We start from the raw sequence: 22,362 nt of genomic DNA, 5'->3' as shown, positions 1-22,362 counted from the left end.
TATGTTTCAATATTTTACAAAACTTAAAGTAACCGTTGAGGAAAAATTAAACATCATATAGATAACATATATATATATTGAAAATGTCTATAAACTATGATTCCATAGAGTTATTATCTTCAGCCGGTATGGCAACTCGGGGACGGGATCCAAAACGCTCTGTTACTGCAAAAACAACATACAATTAAAATAATATGTTGATGATAGCAAAATATAATAAGCCGATTTTGCCTTGCAATCAGTAATTTGTATCTAAATGGATTTAATTTATGAATCGGACATGTTAAAAATAACTCAAACTAATGCTAGAGCCTAATGAGTAGCCACAGATTTAATGATTTACAAACATTTTAGGATACAGAAGGCTTTTTCCTACAAATTATTTCATAGTACAATCAAAATAGATATCGATATATACGATAGACGACAAATCTTTGTTTTTAATTTATTATTCTTTATTACTCAAGATGTCATAATATGGTGTAATGGTTGTAGCTCCTTACAAACATTGTGTAAAAAAAAACTTGGCGATTAAAAAGAGTGGCGGAGAGTTTATTGCCAGTTCTTCTCTTCCGTTCTACGCCCTTGATTTGAGAACTGGCAGTAAATGTAAAATTAGATTCATTTAATGTATTTTTTTTTGACGTTCATAAGTGTACATTTATGTTACCTATATGAATAAATGATTTTTGCCTTTGACTTTGAAAAAGTTGTTCAATAATGGTGCAATGGGCCTTATCAAGGGATCTCTCCCAGGACTTACCTTGTTCACTAACGCTGAGATCGACCATCTCAATGGAACATTGCTTGTTGTCCCCACCCACAGCCAGCGACAAGGGATCGTCGGGACAAACCGCGGTACACAAGGCAGCACCCACGCGACACTGTCGCTCGCTTACTTGAACCGCACCGCTGTATAAATAAATAAAAAATAATTATCTGTACCGGTTAAAGCTAAGATGAGGGCTCAATTTGAACTAGAAAAAATAAATTTTAAAACAATAATAACATAATATATTAGTTATAATATTTTAATTTTGTTAGATCTTACATAAATCTAACAAAAGACTATTCTGTGACGTTAAATAATTATTATCTGTATTGTATCGTTTATTATTGACAGTCATTGATTTTCAATTAAATAGAGATTGTCTATTACTGGGGGCTTACTTAAAATGCCTTAAAGAAGTGTACGTAGAAAGTCGAAAACTAAATTTGTATGAAAATTTGACACTAACTGTAATTTATATACAAATTAAGTTTTCGACATTAGGGTGTGTCAAAAACTAAAAACCTGTGGAGGTACAGTGAACAGTTCCTTCAACCTAAAGACAGGATCCTCCGAACGCCCCAGTGGGTAAGATCGAGAATTTCGTAGTTAGTGGTGAAGCCGTTTAAATTAAATCAGTGACACTACAACCTTCTTAGGCCAGGGCTTCAGATTTTTGAATCTGTTCTATGATCATTTTTCAATCTAATAGGCAAGTAGGTGATCAGACTCCTGTGCCTGACATATGCTGTCGACTTTTTGTGTCTAAGACATATCGGTTTCCTGTTCACCATGTTTTCATTCACCGTTCAATCGAATGTTAAAGACGCACATAGAAAGTCCATTGGTGCACAGTCGGGAATAGAACCTACGACCTCAGATGAAAGTCACACCCTGAAGGCTCTAGGCCAACACTGCTCATTTTATAGAGTTACAGAGTACTAAAACTGATTGAATTATGGTCAGTACAATGCAAAGGTTTTAGGCATTAATACATTTTCTTTTCACAGCATGAGGTTAAACTATAAGATCCTTTTGGCAGGATTATTTAAGATGTCAAGGCATGTACATTGTAAATTAAATTACCTCGATATATCCCAAGTCTTCATTTTAGCATCCGTACCCACTGTTATCATGAGGCCAGGAATATTATCACTAATCACGAGTCCTGAAATGAGAGAATTTGCTTAGCTGTTTGATCCACTGGCTAAACATCTTTCAGTTTAGTTAATAATCTAGGCTGTTGATTGAACACGGCTTATTAACCTAGTTGGCTGCGATATATACATATATATGTAAATTTTTCAATATTTTTTTATATATAACTGGAGGCAAACGGACAAATTGTCACAGGGCTCGCAAGTGCGTTGGTGGCATTTTAAGAACAAAATTAGTAGTTTTTTTAAAATTAATGATAAATATAATTGTTCATATAGTTAGTTACCTGTGACCTCCTTTTCGTGAGCCTCGATCATCCACAAAGGTTCATCTTGTCTGCAATCAACATAGGCCACTTTACCGGTGTTGTTGCTCATCTGAAAGTTTCAATATTAAATCTTCTTGGGCTTATTAAGAATTAAACATATCATTTATAATATTAAATACATTCATGTCGAAAAAAATATCTAGTCAATAATATAATAATATCAATAATAGTGTAAATTACCATCTAAAATTCGGAATTTTGGCGCATTTTACAAATTCAAAAAGGCATGTTAGAGTGAACATAGTAGACTAAAATTGGGACGGCTAATAGCGACGTGTATCTCGCTCGTACATACATATTAAGTTTTTCATGTAAATAAAATACATTTTTGTAATGTGAAATAAAGTTTTTTAAAAACATTTTTTAATTCCAGCAATTAATGAGCCTTCAAAAGCCAAAATATTGAAGGCCTCAGGCAAAGAGGTAGTCCCATGACAAACACGTCAGTTCTGTTAAGCTATTCCTTTACAATTTGTTTACTAATAAATAAATAATAAAACCTTTGAAACTACTAATACAAAATGTATTACTACGATATATATTAGATTTATAGATACAATATCTATTAGATAGAATTTGTTCCAGCTTACCACCTGTTAAAGATTTGTCCTAATTTGATACTAAGTTGATTTGAAGAACCCTTAAACAGTTTATAATTTCTAAACTTACCACAAAACAGAATGGATTATGTCTGTCCCATACGACTCGCTCGATTTCTGTAGGCAATGACCATGCACGGCAGGCTGTGGGCGTACGACAATCGGTGACACGAGCGCGGCCGTCGCACGCGCCCGTTAACAACGTTTGCGCTTCCAGAGGATGGAACGTTATAGATTGGACCTAAAAAGTATGTGCGTTTTATGTGTATGTCTGCATGTATATTTGTAGCAGCCAAATAGTTTAATTACTCGTTCAATTAACAGCCTAGCCTTTTAACTAAACAACGCTGTTTAACTATCGGCCTGAACGATGCTCGCCAGTTGATCAAACAACTAAGCAAATGAGTTGGATCGATGACGTTTCATTACTTGCCTAGCCTATTGATTGTGAATTAAAATTTAATTCCACTTTCTGCCACTCTCGAACTCGAAACGAAACTTGTCAATATGGCGTCGGCAAACATTATTATAATTAACAAATATTATAATTAAGGTAAGTAGCCATTTGGCTTTTGGGTCTTATAGGTCAAAACTTATCATATATCAATTGTTTTATTTATGAAATATCTAGATGTATGTTGCTAAAAGAATACATAACTTATAAGTTAGAATTCCTATTTAACTGCTGCGCGACCGAACTGAAAAAAATGTGATATTAAAACCGTAAGAAAAAATCCGTGGAAAAAAGTGCGTGGAATAAAACCGTTAAATGAGACGTGCGCAGGCGCGACAGTCGCATACACAAGCGAGTAGTGTATAATACCTTTCTCTTTCTCCCTCTTTCTTTTCGTTCTCTCATCCCTTCTCTTTCTATTACCACTCCACCCCGCCAATGCTAGTATACACTCATGAATTCATGGATAAGCACGTGGCGATTACTCACATTATAACAAATAAATAAATAAATAGATTCTACATTAGGCAACTTCGTTCCTACCTGGTGTCCCACGACACCACATCATTTTATTTGTATGAATGTATCATGTATGTATAAAAACATTATGCATCCATATCAATTGACATTACCTTATCCTCAAAGTAGTCTAATGTAGTGTGAGGCGTGCCCTGATCGAGATCCCACAATAATACGGTATTATCAGCTGAGCCGCTCGCCAACACGTGCCTATAATAAATAGACAATACATATATACTTTAAACATTTCCACAATTATGTATTTTATTTATGCAGGTACTATAGCAAGCCAATGCTATTGAAACTTAAACAATTGTTTGAGGAAAATCTAAACAGTATCCAAACTCCTAAAAAAAGTATATTGGTGCAAGTTACGAAAGATTTATAACAACAAAAGTTCCAGTAAAAAGGGTTTTGAAGTAAAATCGTCAAATTCTGTATCTGATTAGTTTTAATCTTTGGCACACATTACTATCTCAGTTAGTATTCGAAAACTGTATTGAAATTAACCTACAGATCTTTACAAAATCTTACGAAAAATTTCTATTCCAGGAGAGATCCAACACGGCGTCTTTATGACCCACTCGTTTTATTTTCTTCTTTTTATTCGGCTTTTTACCAAGTTTAAATGCTGGTTCAAGACAATTCTCAATGTCTAAGTCCCACAATTGTATAATAGGGTCCATGCCACCCAAAGCACAAAGGTTTCCTAAAAAACAGTATTAATTTAATCAGAGGACTAAGACTGGCTGGTTTCCTAACAATGTAAAGTTTTTAACATATTTGCAAGTTTTATTTGAGCATGAGTAATCTCTAGGAGATTAAATTTTTAAAGGCAAAGTGTTTTTATAACTGAAGGAATATGTAGATTATAAGTTTGACACAGATTTTAAATACCTAACATAACTTGCCTATTATTGTTTATATTATATATAACATTATAAAATAAGATGACATTTGCTTGCCTATTTATATATGGCGGGTTGTGCGGAATTTGTAATTTATGTAACTAATTGTACCACTATTCTAGCAAATAAACGATTTAATTTGCACAACCGTGATTTCAGTTAATGAAACACCATTTCAACACACTTGTATAATAAGGTTTCTTCATTGATAAATGTTTCAACACTAACAAAACTCCAAAATATTTAAAGACTACATGCATTATATATACCTAATATGTATATATTTTATCTTACAAAAGCTTACCAGGATGTGGATCTGTTGGGTCATGGCTCAACCATTCAATACACAGCGGGAACCATGGTAGAATTATGTCATGGTGGACATAGAATGAGCCTTCCTCTTTGTTAAATACTTAAATTAGACAAGGTATTATAAGTTGGTGGTAATGTAAAACAAGCTTTTATAAAACATAAATTTTTCAAAAAAATATAAAAATATGTACCTATTTCTATATAACTAATAATTAATACAAGTAGTTTTTTACAAACTCAAATTTGTATTGTAACTCTGATAAATATGATGAAACAGAATACAATGTGTTTTTCAGTTAGTCTAGATAGTTTTCAAATTTAATGGTACTCAACTCAAAAATGGTTTAATTTCATAGTCATGCCATAAATACTGTTATAATTGAGAATTAACAAAATATTACGATTTAATTTGGAATCTGTTAATTTTATAACATTGATCATAGTTTTCTTATTTTGGCGCCAATACATTGTACAATATTTTGCGATATTAAAATGGAGTGAGGTGATACAGATAACCGATTCGCTGTGTTTTTATTACATAAAGGAGCAAAATGCAAGTTTTAAAACTCCCCATACACTTGGTATTTGTAAAATATTTGTGTTAATAAGTACAATTATTATACAAAGTAGACTTCCTCTATTTGTGACAGAATAAGATCCTCGTAAAAGGCCGTCCACGTGTTGGTACGAAAACAGTGGTCAAGACATCCTATCCAAAGCAAAAAAAATAATCTCGGGAGATGAATATAGCACCTAGAAGCTTGACTTAGGATTTGGTCTTTTCTTAAGTGATATTGTAAACAGAATAGGGTGGTACACTCGAAACAACTAAGTAAGCACGCAAAGATCCAGAATAAAATTGTTTATGGATTTCTTTTACAAATGAGCAACATTTTAACAAACAAAATGACTGTATTTCTGCTCAAAGAACTTAGGCATCTTCCCAATTAGTCTACAGAGTGCAACATGTGCACAATTCAACTTCAATGATGGTTTGGTTGGGTAGTAGCTATGAAGGAGTGACTGTGTCATACTTTTGTGAAATAAGTTATCAAAACATCGCCACAAGTGAGTGACACCATTCCTGAGAAGTAGTAAAGTCTCTTAATAACACCATATTGTTTAATAACCTAGAATGACTCGGCCAGTAATGACCAGCAAGACTCGTTTCAAGTCATAAAGCTGGATCTATGCAGTCTTGGCTGAAAACCAATGTTTCCAACTTCAACTGGGCTGAAGACTGGCCGTCGTCTCGTCCCTATCTTTATCCATTGGATTATGATTTATGGGCAGTTTTAGAGAGTAATATATATAGAATACTAATTTGGATTCCCTAAAACAATCCGTACAATTGGCAGAAGAAATTTCCCATGGAAAGTTATTGATAACTGGCCTCGACATTAAAAGCCTGAATTACAGCCAATTTTATATTTTACCGCTATATATTTTTTATATTTTAAACTGTTTTATACTTATTTATTAAACTAACACAACATAAAAGTAATAAATGTTATTTGCAATAGAAAAATTTATTTTCCTTTGTTTCAGTATTTTTGGCAAGACTAGCTATATTATACATATAGGAGGGGCGTTGGTTTGGTTAAATTATAAAAACAATTTGAAAAACACAGGATTTGTTTTGATGGATTGTAAATTCCGACATTGATATATGTATAGTAAAACTTACCATAAACTTCTAAAATGCTCGCATCACTCTCAACATGGCCAACTAATAATAAGTTATCATCTGATTTAATAATATCATCTTCTTCATCACTGTCAGGGCCGTCTGTCTGTAATATGCAAAACATCATCTAGCAAAACAAAATCTCACCCAAATCCCAACACAAGGCTATGAACTATACAAAGTATTTAACATAATATTAGTGGGACAGAAATTTATTTAATCTTACCCTAATTTGAACATCTTCACTTAGGTCTCCCAAATTAGGTAAGGTTGCAATTGTTCCTAGTCCAATGGGATTACCTACAACAAATAGTTTGATATTAATTTTAACTGTTTACTATGAATATATTTTATTATAATATGTTTATTGTTATTATTTTTGTTCCCTTTGGAGTAGACTTTTGGGGTGTGGGGTTCAAATGCACAGGCAGTAATTGTAGATTTAATTTGTTGATCATTTAAGTTAATTGAAGGTGGTTAATAGTTCTGGTGACCACAGAGCTAGTGATTTTCTCAGTAAAGAAATAAGTATTACAATACAGCGAGGAAATTTATTTAATTTTCTATTAAAAAATTAAATTATTTATTATTTTTACTATATAAGTAAGAATATTATAAATTCTGTATATTTTTCAGATGGAAACAAATATCAATATATTATTGTTATAAGATTATAACATTATTTGAATAAAAACAAGGCAAAATATAATAAAAAATACTTTACTTAGATTATCTTCATCATCATACTTTGCAAAATTAAACTCATCATTTGGATCAGTAGGTACTGGAGCTGCATTATCTTCATTTGTTTCAGAATCACTGTCATCTAAACCTTGTTCTGCCCTCTCTGTTATCCTATATCCCAATAACAATAGTATCATTATTTATTTCTATTTGTATAGCAGTTGGCAGTTCATTTTGCCTGTTCAAAATCAACAGGCTTTATTCTGTCTTAATATTAAGCTTTACCTTAAATCGGCAGCCGTCTGTTTTATAATATTTTCTAGTTCCTTTTCAGTCAATTCTATCTGTAAAAGAGATGAAATTAAAAGCAAACAATAAACCTTCAAAGCATAACTTGAGAGTAGTAGCATAACCTAGTAGTAATCAAAAGCTATCACCTATGTTAACAATAATAAAATATGTATGTTTTATAAATTTATTTAGCGACATTATTTACCTTTTCTGGTACAGCCTTAGCTACACCACGACGAACAAAATGCATACAAGATACAAGGCTAACTGATGGCGTTGTTTCATCCATGATAAAGATAACTTTAAGGACTTTTTAAAACCCCAAATACGAAAATTTCACTTTAAAGATTAGATTTATAAGATACAAATAACAAATTGTTTATTGTTTCACAACCCGCGTGCCTTTAGGCCTTAGCACGTTTTTTTGACAATCGATAGATAACATCAATAACTTGACAACTTCACTAGGTGTTTCCTAGTTCTTTCCTCTTTCTACTGACATGTCGATTATATACACTACAATTTCTTATAATTATTTAGTTATATTCTGTGGGATAAAGTAACGAGGACAGTAAACGCCAGTGGTAGAATTTAGTACTAGTTTAAAGGGCTCGAGCGTATCTGTCTAAATTCATTGAAATAATATTTTTCGCGATAATTTTTAACAAGTTTTTCTACTTTGTGAATTTGGACAAAATTGGACATGGAAACAATGATTAAAAAACACAAATCACATCGTTATTGTTCAGTGCCTCATTGCAAATCAACCTGTTCTAGAGAGATTTCGTTATTCCTCTTTCCGAAAAGTAAAGATTTAGCAAAGCAATGGTCTGATATTCTTGATATACGCAGACAAGCTACTAAGTATATATATGTGTGCAGTTTACATTTCGATAAAAAAGACTTTACTTTATCAATGTCAGGTAATTTCAATGTTTTATATTTCAAATGGATAGACCAATGTTACCGTATTAAAAACTTAAATTTGAACAGTTAACATTAAAAATTAAAGATAATTTTGTTAATGTTTTAGCAAAGAAAAGACGCTTGAAAAATGGTGCTGTACCTTCAAAAAATTTACCAGTTAAATCATCGTCTAGTGGGCCACGTGCAACGCAATTGCGCGAAATTGAAGATAATAAGTTAAGAGGACCAAATAAACGTGAAAGGTAAAAAATATCCTTTGTATATTCACAACTATGTAAATATGTAGATGTATGGGTTATTTTTTAATTCGGTATTTAATCTTCAATCCTTCCAAAACGTAGTCATTTTAAAGGTCAAGACTACTTAATAAATCTTGATTTAGGCTGAGATTCCGAGACGTTATTTTAAGGCGGTCGAAGCCGTGTCGAGACTAAGCCAAGTTTACATAATTGATAATTATATTCAGAAATATTGTTGTCAAACTTCGTAGTCTTGTTTCTATTGTTTTTGGTATGAATACAGAGAACAATTTTTTACTCATATGTCCTTATAAAATCTATTAATTTATATTTTATTTGCAAAACATATTAATATCATCTGGAACCGTATGAAATATCAATTTAAGACCGTAGAAGATAAACTTATAAAATAAATTTTGGATTACATAATCACATATTCAATCTTAAGTTTTAGACAAGCGTATTTTACGGCAGGCATAATCTATCTGTACGAATATCGAACTGAAGATTTTGTTTTTTCTATAAAATGACGAAATAAGTATGAATAAAAATGCAAGAATTTGCATATATCACATTTATCTACTTATGTAGTGGTCACAAGTATATAGTTTCAAAATGACTGAACAAAATAATAGTTAAGAACGATCTATAGCATGTGTCGTAAGCTAACAAGGCTATATGAAAATAGGTTGATATTTAATTTCATTAACAATATTGAGTCACGCCCACGGTAAATGTAAAAGCTGTTTGTCTGCAGAAAAGATGCAGCATCACTCTGCCTATTTATTTTCTATGACGCCACGAGTCACGACTTTTTCTGTCACAGACTACCTTATGCCGCCCATACGAATTGCTATAGATTAATGTCTCCATCATTCTTCATAGTTTGTTGTGTCCATAATCTACAGACTTTATTTATTCGATAGGGATTTATTATTATTAATAATTACCAAGTATCTAGTTATTCTCTATTTTTCTGAAGTTCTTAAATTTTTATCAACAATGTATTACTTCATAATGTGACCCTTGCAACCAAGTTTAATTCTTAAATAAGCAAAATCGTTGTAGAATGATTAAATATAATTCGCAATAATTATATAGGGTGCCTTTTAAGAAAATGTTAAAGGATGGAGCAAGTAACAGCGACTCCCTGGCTGAGTGCCGGGCTTGCTTGCAGTTATGTTCAAACAAAGAACAACACAATTTGTTTAAATGTTGGGATCCACCGTGGGCCGGAATGGAAAACACTCCAGCCGAGGACTTATCTAAACTTGCATGTGTTCAGGTAGGTGATACACATGGTGATTGTTATGATTTAGTGATTGGATTGAAGTGATTTACTAACATTTAGTAAAAACAAAATATTTAGAAGGCACAGGCACAGTGGTATGCCACAGTTCAATATATTCTTCAAATCCACCTAGCCTAGGTGCAACTTTACTATTACCATATAGTTTTGTATGAAATTACAGATATCTCAGACAGACACACATTCTAAAATCCTCTGTCAAAGTTGCTATACGCATCTGCAAAATGCTTGCCAGTTTGTTGAGATAGTTAAAAAGGCAGATGAAGTGCTTAGTTTGCGAATAGGAGTTAATAATCCACACACACCTGATAGCTGGCCTAAACCTATACAAGTTGATAAAAATGTACCCTATGACAAGGTTCAGATTAAAGATGAAATATTTTCGGATGAGGAGACCCAACAAATTAATGAAGAAGATTTTTCTAATGTTGATGTTAAAATTGAAGCAGATGATTGGCCCAGTCAATCTGTACATATAAATGGTAAAAAGATATTAAAATAATTCCATCAGTATACTTTTTTCAATAGATTATAGAGATCATAATCATATGATTTTGTTGTTTAAGATTTTAATTATCTTTAACAGTTATGTTTCTTTTTAATAACTTAGTTTCTTAGGATTTTTATTGAAACCATACACAAACTTTTAAATTAATAAACTAAAGAGAAAAATATGCATTTAGATGTATTTAAAGCACAAAATATTTTCTGTTCAGTAATAAGGTTAGGAGAATCTTGATTATATGAAATATTTTGTTCATTCTAGGTATAATATCTCTTGGTCAGCTAAATAAAGAAATGGCTGAAATTAATGGATACCTACCGGATGTTGAACAAAATGGTAAAATCAATGGTTTGACCAGTGAAGAACCAATAACAAATGGCGTTGTGAATTATAAACATGATAAGGCTGATTCATTTAATACTAATGTAAGTATAAAATTTCAATAGACAAATTAAACTTCTTAGCAAAAGTAAGAAGTTGTGAAACTTAGCTTTAAATATGTATATATACATATATAGTCAGTATATATACACTGACGGACATATAAACTGCATCAAAGTAAAAAACGACTTTGAAATAAATATTTTAACCAAATATGTTCCGTTCGACACCCTTTTGCGAACTGGCAGTGAATGTTTTACAAAAAAATTTTTTTTTGACGTCCATAAGTGGACTTGTTTACCGCATATGAATAAAGAAATTTTGATTTTGATTTTATGCAAACTTTCTAAACAGATTTAAATCAAAACATCTAGATTGGTTTTTTAACTTTAAAACAGCGTAGGGTCATATCCTTCAGTTTAAGTTTGTGTACTGGAAAGGACCTTAAAACTTTTTTGAAGAAAAACAGTAATTTAAAGAAAATTGGTTTAATTAAAACATTGGTTTTAACAATAGACACAAACTTTATGTCAGTGTGTCTTATATATATATATATATATATCACTCACTACTTATATTTTAGATACTAAAAACTGTTACTTAGTGTAAGTTAAGTTTAAGCTAAATGGTAGGATTTTTTTTTAAATTGTAATACATTAAAGAAAGAAAGAATCAGACTATAAATAAGACAAATATATCATAATGAATAAAAAAATTCCATGTTTTCAGTGCTTAGTTGTAAGCGTTAAGGATGAACCAGTAAGTGATGACGAGTCAGAGACTAATGCTAGTGAATTGCCATTAGACTGCATTTTGTGTTGCAAAACATTTTCAAGTCTTACAGGACTCAAGGTTAGTAGAAATGTAACTAGACAATATATTTCATATAGGAGATGACTCATATAGGAGTATTTTTATAATACTATCTTCCTTCTTAATATTTACTGACTAACATATAAAAATCTTGGAAATTGATTGTCTGATATGAGAAACATTTGTCAGAAGTGGAACTTCTGACAAATGTTTCTCATTTCAGACTCTTGCATTATATTTTTCTTCTCTTTGCATTATATTTTACTGATACATGTGTATTGTTACAAGGTGCAATTTGTATCTGAAATCGTGTTTTTTTTATTACAATTACTGTTGGACCAGCTTCGACAGCTTCAACTAGACATAATTAAATACACTAAAAAGATTTATCAACTTTTCAGGCCCATGTAATTGCTCAACATTCCTATAAAGTTCTTAGAAGAAAAACTATAGATGATGCACAAGAAAGTTTGTTAAAGAATGTTTGTAAAATTTGTAAAAGAAGTAAGTAAATGTTAAATTACAATAATTCTTTATTACTAAAATAATGCAGAACAAAATTTAGATACATTATCATACATTAATGTTAGATTAATTTAGTCTCAATCTTCATAATCAAACTTAAACTTAAATAAAACATGTGATTAACACATTTTCTGGCAATCTTCAAGAATCAGATACCTGCTTTCAATCTCAATATTATTTAAAACAAAAAGTGAAATATGAAGTTATCAATTCAACATGTAGCCCACATTTAGCATGGTACTAAATATTTTTTCTATACATTTTTGCAAAAAACTTGACGGCTAATGTTTGAGTAGTGCCCATTTAGACAAGTAGGTTCTATACATTCTAAAATTTAAATATAATTTTTAGGATTTGAGACATCTACAGATCTTATGGTCCATGAGACTTGTCATAATATGTGTGTGTGCTACGGCTGCAATACAAGCTTTGAGACATTTGACCAATTATCCCAGCATAGACAAAGCTGCATGGCCCATAAAAATAGTGAAGTTGGAAAAGTCCTCAAACTTGAAGACGTTCAAAGGTAACCAATATTTAATATTTTAATGGTGTAGAAAATTAAATAAGTGTTTTTGTAAGACAAATATATATCACTCATGCTAAAAATATGTTCATAACAAATTGTAAATGTCAAGATGTAATTGTATGCAAATGTTTGACCAGAGTAAAGATTTTTCATCTGATTTTTCTAATTGCAAGTTGACATCTCGTAAATACATATATCGACATTTATTTATTTATTTACAGCCCCATACTTGGCCAAATTATATAAAAAAATATTATAAACTACAATATAATTAAGCCACCAGAAATCTACAGAAAACCTTTTGATTATGTATAAATCCTCTCTAAGTATACCCTTAAATCGTAATGTGAAGATGATGTTAATTGCATATATTATTTTTATATATCATTACTAAAATCAGAGCTGCGGTTTTAATACAACGGGTACACTAATTTGTAATTATTCACGGATAGAAGGGCTTCAATGCAATTGGATATCATGTTAAAAAAATAGTATTCAAGGAATGGCTGTAAGATATCTTTTTTACTCATAATGGAAGTGGATGTATTGTGAATTTTAATCATAAGTAATAACTTACATATTATGTTATTCATTGTTGTATGCATTGGTTTTGCATAAAAGATTCTTGTTCCAGAATGGCAAACATAGCTCAGAGAATCCTTGAAGTTATCACAAAATTCACAATATTTTCCCAAAACTCGGAACATGGGAACATTGATGAGTGTTATCAAGCTTTGTTGGCAGTGATTACTCAGAAGGAGGACTCCATATGTGACGATTTGTCATGTAACTATGATGATTTATGTAGTTTGTCAGACTTGGAGTCATATGATGATACACTACTGGAATATAACAAACATTTTCTCTCAGATTTGCATTTGCAAAAGAAATCAAGTAAATTGATTGAATCTTCAGTTTTGGAACACAATATTACTAGCCAAAGTGATGATGACTTCAATTCAATGGAACATTCAGTTAAGGCAATTGGAAAATTATTGTCCTACCCTGTCGTTAAAATAACACGTCTAGAAAGTCCAATCTTACAAAATAATAAAAGTAGTCATTTATACGATTCTGATCCTACTTCGAGCTATGAAGATTTTGAAGAATTGGATGAATTTCTACTAGATTCGGAGGAGTTATTGATTTCTAGTCATAAAAGAGCAGATGGCGTAGAAAAACAAATGGCAAAGGAAAATGAAAATCAGTTAATTTTATCAAACTCTGAATTTAGCACTGAAATTGATACAAGTAAAGATGTAATATTACATCCAGATATTAATGACATTCATGAGAAATCATTATCATCTAGTTTCCTCCTGTTTAATGCATCAAATTCTATCACAGAGGAGGAAAATATAGACAGCTTAGACTTTGATGATGACGACGACGAGTTTCATGCAGACAATGTGTCTGTTTGTCTGGATATACTATCCAAATATTTTCCTGATGAAACTGAAAATGATGAAAACTTTGCAAAGAGTTCTACTCAGACATTATCTAAAGTTGCATTTAAGTCTTCTTTTCCAATAAATGTTGCAAACACTCATCTGAATCCAGTGGCTAATGATGAAATAATAAACATTATAGATGAATCTAATGACATTGACAATTTCAAGAAACCATGCATAGTTGGCTCAACTAATAAACTAATTTCTGTTAATATAAATACATCCATCAGTCAAATACCTCAAAAGAACACAACAGATATAGCTTCAAGAGCCTTAACATTGTTTAATATGAGTGAGCCTCGCGTCATCGAAAATGCATCTACAACACCTCTTAGCTTATCTAGTGACAAGACTATAAATTACATATGCCAAAAACCCTTGACCACACGTGCATTGAAAAGCAATATTGTAAATGAACATTGCTCTGATGTCTTAATTAAACAAACCGGAACCGAAGAAATGAATCTCAGAAATTTCAACAAATTACCTGCCAATGAAACTCGCGAAATAGAAAAACATAGAATTAAGAATAAATCACATGTGATAGCAACAGATGTAAAGATTTCTGAAAATAATTCTAAGCTGCAAACTGCCAAACTTTCTAAAAGTATAGTTGGTTGTGAGAATGAGGTTATTGGCAGTGACATATGTAAAGATAAAAAAGCGTCTTCACGTGAACTACCTTCTTCTGTTACTTGTGATACTAATTCGCAAACATTTCAGCCCTTACCTAGACTCGTTGGAGTTAATAATAAATTTATATTTAGGTATAGAAGTACACGAAAAATGAGACGTGGCTGTAAGATGGATTGCAAATTTCGTTGCAGGAAGATTTTTACATCGCATCTGCGGTATAATAAATTCAAAGATTTTTGGAAAATGGATCTTAGTGCACAAAGTAAATTTCTCGACGACAACGTAGTTAAGAAAATACCACGAAAACTACCCAGGAACAGATTTTTTCTCCCTAACTCTAATGAGTCGGTGCGTGTATGTCGGAAATTTATCGAAGATACATTTTCAATTTTAATGCTGAGTTATAGAAAAGAATTCAAAAAGTGTAAATTGACTTGTGATGACTATTATTTTAACGTAGGAAAAAAAGACACAAAGGTACTTGATTGTTGCAACAAACAAACTTTGTCTGAATGTGTATCCTCTATTAATTTATTTAAAGAAAACAAAACAAATAGCAATGGAGATACGAAACAATTGGATGTCATAAAGAAATCTAACAATATAGCCCAGAGTAACTATGGTGCCGAAAAGTGTTCTATTTCTTCCATCCATCGTAATATAAAATCAAATGTGTCTAATGGTGACACACCTTATGTCCATTGTAGTATGAAAAATGATCACAGAAGATTAGTTGATAAAACAGGGTCCGAAATCAATAAAAATATGAGGGAGCTTAATTTAAAAATTTGTTCGAAAAAGAGTAAAGTTGAAAGCTCAACTTGCAGTAATGAATATGCTTCAGGAGCAAGTAATATCAAGAAGCGATATAGATATAATAACATAACAATTAACGTTAGCACTTCAGATAAAGTTTCATTTTCTCGATCAAATCCTTACGTGAAACTTATTGATATAGGATTTTACACTCAATTGCATTCTTCAAATAATCCAGAAACATCAAGTACAAATTCAACTCAAACTCATAGTCAATTGGTGAAAAACATTGATTTTTCAAACATCGTTGATCCATCTCCTAGTTATCAGTCAGACAAGAACAACTTATCCCACCGAATTGATACAGATTTAGACATCCCTAATAATGATAGTAACAGCCAAGGTCTACTAGAAAATGAAGTAAAAACTAATTTTTCTCATTCACCTTTCGATGATTTGACCGCCAAAGATATTAATTGTCAAAGTATTCTGCACGATAAACTAAAATCAGAAATGGCTAATGAAAATCAACAGATTCCTAATGCACATACTAATTGTCAAACATTATTACATGATGAGATAAAAACAAAAACTCTCCCTTTAGTTATAGAAAAATTTCAGGCCTCTGACGAGGAAAGTAATAGTCAAAGTATTCTGCAGAACGAAATTGAAAGTAATCTCTATCTTTCCAATAATATAAACTCTGAAATAACTAATAATTATAGTAGTAGTTATAATATCGACGGCCATGATTACTGTTCATCTGTCAAAGATTTGCCAAAATCATATGTAAAAAGTAACAAACAAAACACCACTGAAGATCATCTGCCGCTTTTAAATCTTCCAAAAATTACAAAATATCAAGTTAGTAAATGTCATACACGAGACAATATTGACGATAACTTTCCCCATTTACCTGCAGAAGATTTGGTGCCGTCTAATGAGGGAAGCAATCTTCAAGACCAAATGATGACCAAACCTCTTTTAGTTAATCTAAATCCACAATGTACCGAAGAAGATAGTAAATGTAATGATATGACAAATCATATAATTCAATTATCTGGTAAAGATTTCTCAAATGAAAAAAGTAGGAATGAACAAAGTATGACGGGTGAAATTGAACATAATGATTATAGTAGTTATCATAGTGACAGTGCACGGGACATAATTGACCATCACTTACCCTGTTTACCTATAGAACATCTGGCGCCCTCTAATGAAGGAAGTAATCTTCAACACGAAAAAGTAAATAAGCTGCCTCTTTCACTTAATCCAAACCCACAATATACCAACGTTGATAGTAGATGTAATGATACACAAAATCACATAATGCGATTATCTGGTGGAGATTTGTCCAATGAAGAAAGTGAGAATCAACAAAGTATGACGGGTGAAATTGAACATAATGATTATAGTAGTTATCATAGTGACAGTGCACGAGACTTAATTGACGTACACTTACCCCTTTTACCTCCAATAAATTTGGTGCCGTGTAATGAGGTTATTAATCTTCAAAACGAAATGGAGAACAAGCTGCCTCTTCTACTAAATCCAAACCCACAATGTACCAACGAAGATAGTAGACATATACAAAATCACATAATGCGATTATCTGATAAAGATTTGTCCAATGAAGAAACTGAGAATCAACAAAGTATGACGGGTGAAATTAACCATAATGAACACGGTAGTTATCATAGTGACAGTGCACGAGACATAAATGACGATCACTTACCCCTTTTACCTACAATAGATTTGGTGCCGTGTAATGAGGTTATTAATCTTCAAAACCAAATGGAGAACAAGCTGCCTCTTGTACTTAATCCAAACCCACAATGTACCAACGAAGATAGTAGATGTAATGATACACAAAATAACATAATACGATTATCTGGTGGAGATTTGTCCAATGAAGAAAGTGAGAATAAACAGAGTATGACGGGTGAAATTGAACATTATGATGATAATAGTTATCATAGTGACATTGCAAGGAACATAATTGACGATCACTTACCCCCTTTACCTATAGAACATTTTGCGCCCTCTAATGAGGGAAGTAATCTTCAACACGAAATGGAGAACAAGCCGCCTCTTGTACTTAATCCAAACCCACAATGTACCAACGAAGATAGTAGATGTAATGATACACAAAATAACATAATACGATTATCTGGTGGAGGTTTGTCCAATGAAGAAAGTGAGAATCAACAAAGTATGACGGGTGAAATTGAACATAGTGAAGACAGTAGTTATCATAGTGGCAGTGCACGAGACATAAATGACGACCACTTACCCCTTTTACCTACAATAGATTTGGTGCCGTATAATGAGGTTATTAATCTTCAAAACGAAATGGAGAACAAGCCGCCTCTTGTACTTAATCCAAACCCACAATGTACCAACGAAGATAGTAGATGTAATGATACACATATTAACATAATACGATTATCTGGTGGAGATTTGTCCAATGAAGAAAGTGAGAATCAACAAAGTATGACGGGTGAAATTGAACATAGTGAAGACAGTAGTTATCATAGTGGCAGTGCACGAGACATAAATGACGACCACTTACCCCTTTTACCTACAATAGATTTGGTGCCGTATAATGAGGTTATTAATCTTCAAAACGAAATGGAGAACAAGCCGCCTCTTCTACTTAATCCAAACCCACAAAGTACCAACGAAGATAATAGACCTAATGATATGGCAAGACATATAATGCTATTACCTGATAAACATGTGTTCAATGAAGAAAGTAAGAATGAACAGAGTATGGCGGGTGAAATTGAACATAATGAGGGTAGTAGTTGTCATAGTATAAGACAAGATCTAATTAAAAATCACTTGCCCCATATATCTAATGAAAATTTGCTGAAGTCTAGTGATGAAAGTAGTGGACGTACTTTGCAAAACGATATTATAAACAAACTGCCGTTATCATCTAATATGCAAATTACAAATGCAGATGCTTTCTGTGAAGTCTTGTGTGATTCACGAATTGAGCATGAGGATTCTAATGGTCAAAATATTATTTATCCACTTAATGACGATCGACAGAATTACAATAGAGCTAGTCCAAGGCCTACTATTGGAGAAGAAACAACTATTCAAACTTTGACTCACACTTTTCATACAGATACACACGTATGTTATGAAAATGATCCTAAAATTGCGAAAGACTTTAACAGCTCCACCATATTTGATTATACTAATACAAATCTACAGATTGATAACAAAGATATAATTCAACAGCAAAATGTTAAAACAAATTTGTCTCATTTAACAATTACGAATTCATTGACATATAATAACACAGGTAATGGCGAAAGTTATTGTTATTATCATAGTAGTCCGAATGTTTTAGAATCGCAGATTTCCATTGATGAGAGTAATTCTAGTCAAATGTCATTAAAATTTAGTGTGCTAGAAAATACACCAGAAATCGATTTTGAAGGGTTGTTTCATCCTCAATCCCAATCATTGATAGATGGTAAAATAAATCTTAAACAGCATTATCGGAAAAAATCAAATCATTTTAAATTGCAAAGGATTATTGGTAAAGGATATAAGTTTATATTTAGGTATAAAGTAACTAGAAGCCTGAGACCAGGATGTCAACATTGTATCTATAAATGCACACAGGCTATAGGATTTGATCAGCGACGTGTTCTTTTTGAAAACTTTTGGAAGATGGACGTCCTCGCTCAGACTTCTTATCTTAACGAACATGTGTTTCTTATTAATCCTATTTTAGGTTTACATGATATTAATGAAACACGTATGAAACGGAATCATAAATTTTTCTTTACTGTGTATGGTAAACGTTTTCGTGTATGTAAAAAATTCTTTTTGAATACCTTATCAATTCTTATGGCCGATTTGGAAAATGATAGCAGCCGCTTAAAAGTTATTCGTGAACGTCTTAATCCTAATGTAAAACTAATTGATATAGGATTTCATAAAGAGCCCCAACGAGCAATAGAAGTTGTCTCGTGTGTGTCAAACCACACATCTTCAGTGGAAACTTTTGGTCCTGGCTCATGGAACGCCAGTTTGGATAGTTACAGTAAATTAGATATGCATTCACCTCATACTAAAATAAAACTACCAGAAAATGTTAGATTAGAAGCTGTTAATGTTGATGATTTCCAAAGTAATTCCTCTGATTCGCAATCTCAGTCACCTGTATATGCTGAGTTGTCCACTGTAGATCAGTATTATGACAAAGAAATAGTAAGCAATGTCTGCTCCTTAAACGCAGAACCATGTGATAAAAATACTCACTTAATGAAACCTCACGAAATTAATAGCATAAGGCCTTTTATAACTAATGTTACACAAGCCAATAAGGAAGAACAATCTTTTAAAGCTATCTTAAATAATTGGTCCAAACCCCAAGACCCTCTAGACAAACAAAGACGAGCGCCTTTTAAATGTACAACAAATTATAATCAAATTTCATCTAAAAACTGCACACATACAACCTATATTCAAACTAAAAGTGATAGTTTCCAAGAAATAGATGATGAATTAAAAAATATGGATATCTTGTATGAAAGTTCTTTAGACAGTGCGAATACATCTTTATTGGATCTTCGTCAGACAATTACAGTGCCTAACTTCCTAGATTGCGACGACCACATAAATAAGGTGGCTTTCGGTACCAAATCCTATGAAAGAAGTGATACAGAATTATTTTTAAAAGATTCTCAAATTCAAAATGCTTCTTCTTTATCAAGCCTATCAAGTGCTGAAACGAATCCTGGTGTTAAAAGCCAAACAGAGATACCAGAAGATAAAGTTATTGATGGACTGCAATTATCGACACAGAATGTATGTGCTGTATCTGAATTGTCAAAAAATATCGATTCTGTTCTTATTGCCACTGCCCAACATGATATAAATAGTGCACTGAATCAATCAGAATGGCAACTAGGCCACCGAGAACGCGGAAATATTATTACGACTACTGCTGTAACCAATTTACTACCTACTTTCACTAATTCAATAAATAATGAAACTACAAAACTAACAAATTCAGTCTATGGGTTAGATAAAATAACTATAGATCCAAATACTTCTGTAATAAATATTGACGAGGAAAAGCCCCAAGATACTACTGAGAAAGATACTAATGTGATACAAGATAATACTGATCTGAATGAACAACAGAATCTAAATCAGCCGTGCGTAACATCTGATATTGCAATGGAATCCTTTAAATGCTCGACTTTAAATATTGAAATTTCAAACCAAACTAATAAATTTCCTAGTAATACGGATAGTTTAGCTACAGAAACTGATGGAGTAGTCACTCCAATACCAGATAAAAATAATTTAAACAATGGTGTGACTTTACTATCGGATTTGGTAGTGCAAAATCAAAATTATTACAATACAAAGGATAATCCCTGCAGCTCGCCAAAAGAAACATCTTTTACTTATACTGATTCATGCAATTCCAGTTCCGAATATCTAGAATCCAAGGAAATGCAACTAATTAATGACAATAGACTAAAATCGGATTATGCTCAGTTGTCTAACGTCTATGAACCACCATGTATAGACAGTTATTTAATTACCAAAAATACTTATTACGGTACTGAGTCCAGTTGTAGCCACTTTGCTTATGATACCCAATCAACCCATAATTGTAGCCAATCAAGCTTAGACTTTTATCCCAGTTTTCATATCCAGAATGTCGGGGAATCTGACGTCCCTCAAACATTTGAATCAATTCTTAACGATTGGGCTTCTTAGTTTGAGCATACAAACTTTATTTTAACGTACTGTACTGTGTTAAAACCGGAAATGATTCTTACATATTTAAGTGTTAAATGTATTTATAAAAAAATTGTTTTCAGAATTTCAAATCCAGGTTTAGAAATGAAATGTCCACAATGCTCAGAAACGTTCACGGATGCATACTATCTCGATATCCATTTAGATATATATCACCCTTCTTATGAACCAAAACATTTTATTGATTCTGAAGAAGAAATGGAAACGGAGGTGCTCGAGAGTATTCTTGGCCAATAAAATATACTTCTTATAACAATTATCAACTCAAAACATCTATCCTTTAAAGTTTATTAGGCTTGTGTATATTTGAAACCTCTGTTCAATAAAATTATAATTTTATTAAGCAACTAGTTCAATTATAAAAAAACAGTCCTTCTGTTGGATTGTGGAGTGTTAGGATTCTTTCTGTTTTTTTTAATCAACAAAAGGTTGTTAATTAAATTTACTTAACTAATTAAGCCTTGTTATGGCTCCTTTGTCTGCTTTTATGTTATTTATATATTAACATTTCGATTTTTAATTAATGTTCTTTGAATAAAGTCTGAAATAGTTATTATGATGTGATATTTCAAGGAGTCATGTAAGTGTAAATAATTCAATTTATGATTGTAATAAAATTTTATGTCATCATGTAAATATCAATTGTAATGTAATAAATGTTTTTAAGTCGATAATTATTTTATTTACCTAATGATTAAACTATTAACCAGCCTGCCATCTTCAAAATTATATATGAAATACATATACGTGACTTTATATTTATAGGATATTAGGGACTAA

At 31.9% G+C, this 22,362-nt stretch overlaps 2 protein-coding genes across 4 annotated transcripts; one reads left to right on the top strand and one right to left on the bottom strand.

Annotated features, from left to right (window-relative positions):
- Positions 1 to 58: 58 nt before the first annotated feature.
- Positions 59 to 8,122, bottom strand: LOC110992303 (periodic tryptophan protein 1 homolog). Its single transcript, XM_022258060.2, has 13 exons — positions 7,915 to 8,122; positions 7,704 to 7,762; positions 7,459 to 7,589; positions 6,961 to 7,034; positions 6,735 to 6,840; positions 5,040 to 5,147; positions 4,362 to 4,536; positions 3,941 to 4,037; positions 2,925 to 3,095; positions 2,214 to 2,304; positions 1,856 to 1,937; positions 764 to 912; positions 59 to 165 (listed from the first exon to the last, which is right to left on the bottom strand). The coding sequence occupies exons 1-13, from the start codon at positions 7,996 to 7,998 to the stop codon at positions 95 to 97; spliced, it is 1,398 nt and encodes a 465-aa protein (XP_022113752.2). The 5' UTR covers positions 7,999 to 8,122; the 3' UTR covers positions 59 to 94.
- A 127-nt stretch (positions 8,123 to 8,249) lies between these two features.
- Positions 8,250 to 22,225, top strand: LOC110992302. Of its 3 annotated transcripts, XM_045629808.1 has the most exons (10): positions 8,250 to 8,632; positions 8,743 to 8,878; positions 9,977 to 10,160; positions 10,348 to 10,666; positions 10,951 to 11,114; positions 11,800 to 11,922; positions 12,285 to 12,387; positions 12,760 to 12,934; positions 13,572 to 21,379; positions 21,645 to 21,793. In XM_045629808.1, exons 1-10 carry the CDS (start codon positions 8,413 to 8,415, stop codon positions 21,662 to 21,664), a joined length of 9,252 nt encoding a protein of 3,083 aa, XP_045485764.1. In that variant the 5' UTR covers positions 8,250 to 8,412; the 3' UTR covers positions 21,665 to 21,793. The 3 variants fall into 3 exon arrangements, with proteins under 3 accessions (XP_045485764.1, XP_045485766.1, XP_045485765.1); XM_045629810.1 differs by lacking the exon at positions 13,572 to 21,379 and having other exon boundaries at positions 8,278 to 8,632; positions 21,645 to 22,225; XM_045629809.1 differs by lacking the exons at positions 8,250 to 8,632; positions 8,743 to 8,878 and having other exon boundaries at positions 9,691 to 10,160.
- The last annotated feature ends 137 nt before the right edge of the window (positions 22,226 to 22,362 follow it).

Source organism: Pieris rapae, chromosome 10 (genome assembly GCF_905147795.1).
Source record: "Pieris rapae chromosome 10, ilPieRapa1.1, whole genome shotgun sequence".
Lineage (NCBI taxonomy): Eukaryota > Metazoa > Arthropoda > Insecta > Lepidoptera > Pieridae > Pieris > Pieris rapae.
This window is presented reverse-complemented; position numbering and strand designations above follow the sequence as displayed.

Coding starts and splice junctions, on each gene's coding strand:
- LOC110992303 (XM_022258060.2), bottom strand. CDS start 7,998: ATGGATGAAACAACGCCATCAGTTAGCCTTGTATCTTGTATGCATTTT. Junction 1,938..2,213: donor TCACGAAAAGGAGGTCACAG/GTAACTAACTAT, acceptor CTCTCATTTCAG/GACTCGTGATTAGTGATAAT. Junction 913..1,855: donor AAGACTTGGGATATATCGAG/GTAATTTAATTT, acceptor TTATTTATACAG/CGGTGCGGTTCAAGTAAGCG.
- LOC110992302 (XM_045629808.1), top strand. CDS start 8,413: ATGGAAACAATGATTAAAAAACACAAATCACATCGTTATTGTTCAGTG. Junction 8,879..9,976: donor GGACCAAATAAACGTGAAAG/GTAAAAAATATC, acceptor ATAATTATATAG/GGTGCCTTTTAAGAAAATGT. Junction 10,667..10,950: donor TCAATCTGTACATATAAATG/GTAAAAAGATAT, acceptor TGTTCATTCTAG/GTATAATATCTCTTGGTCAG.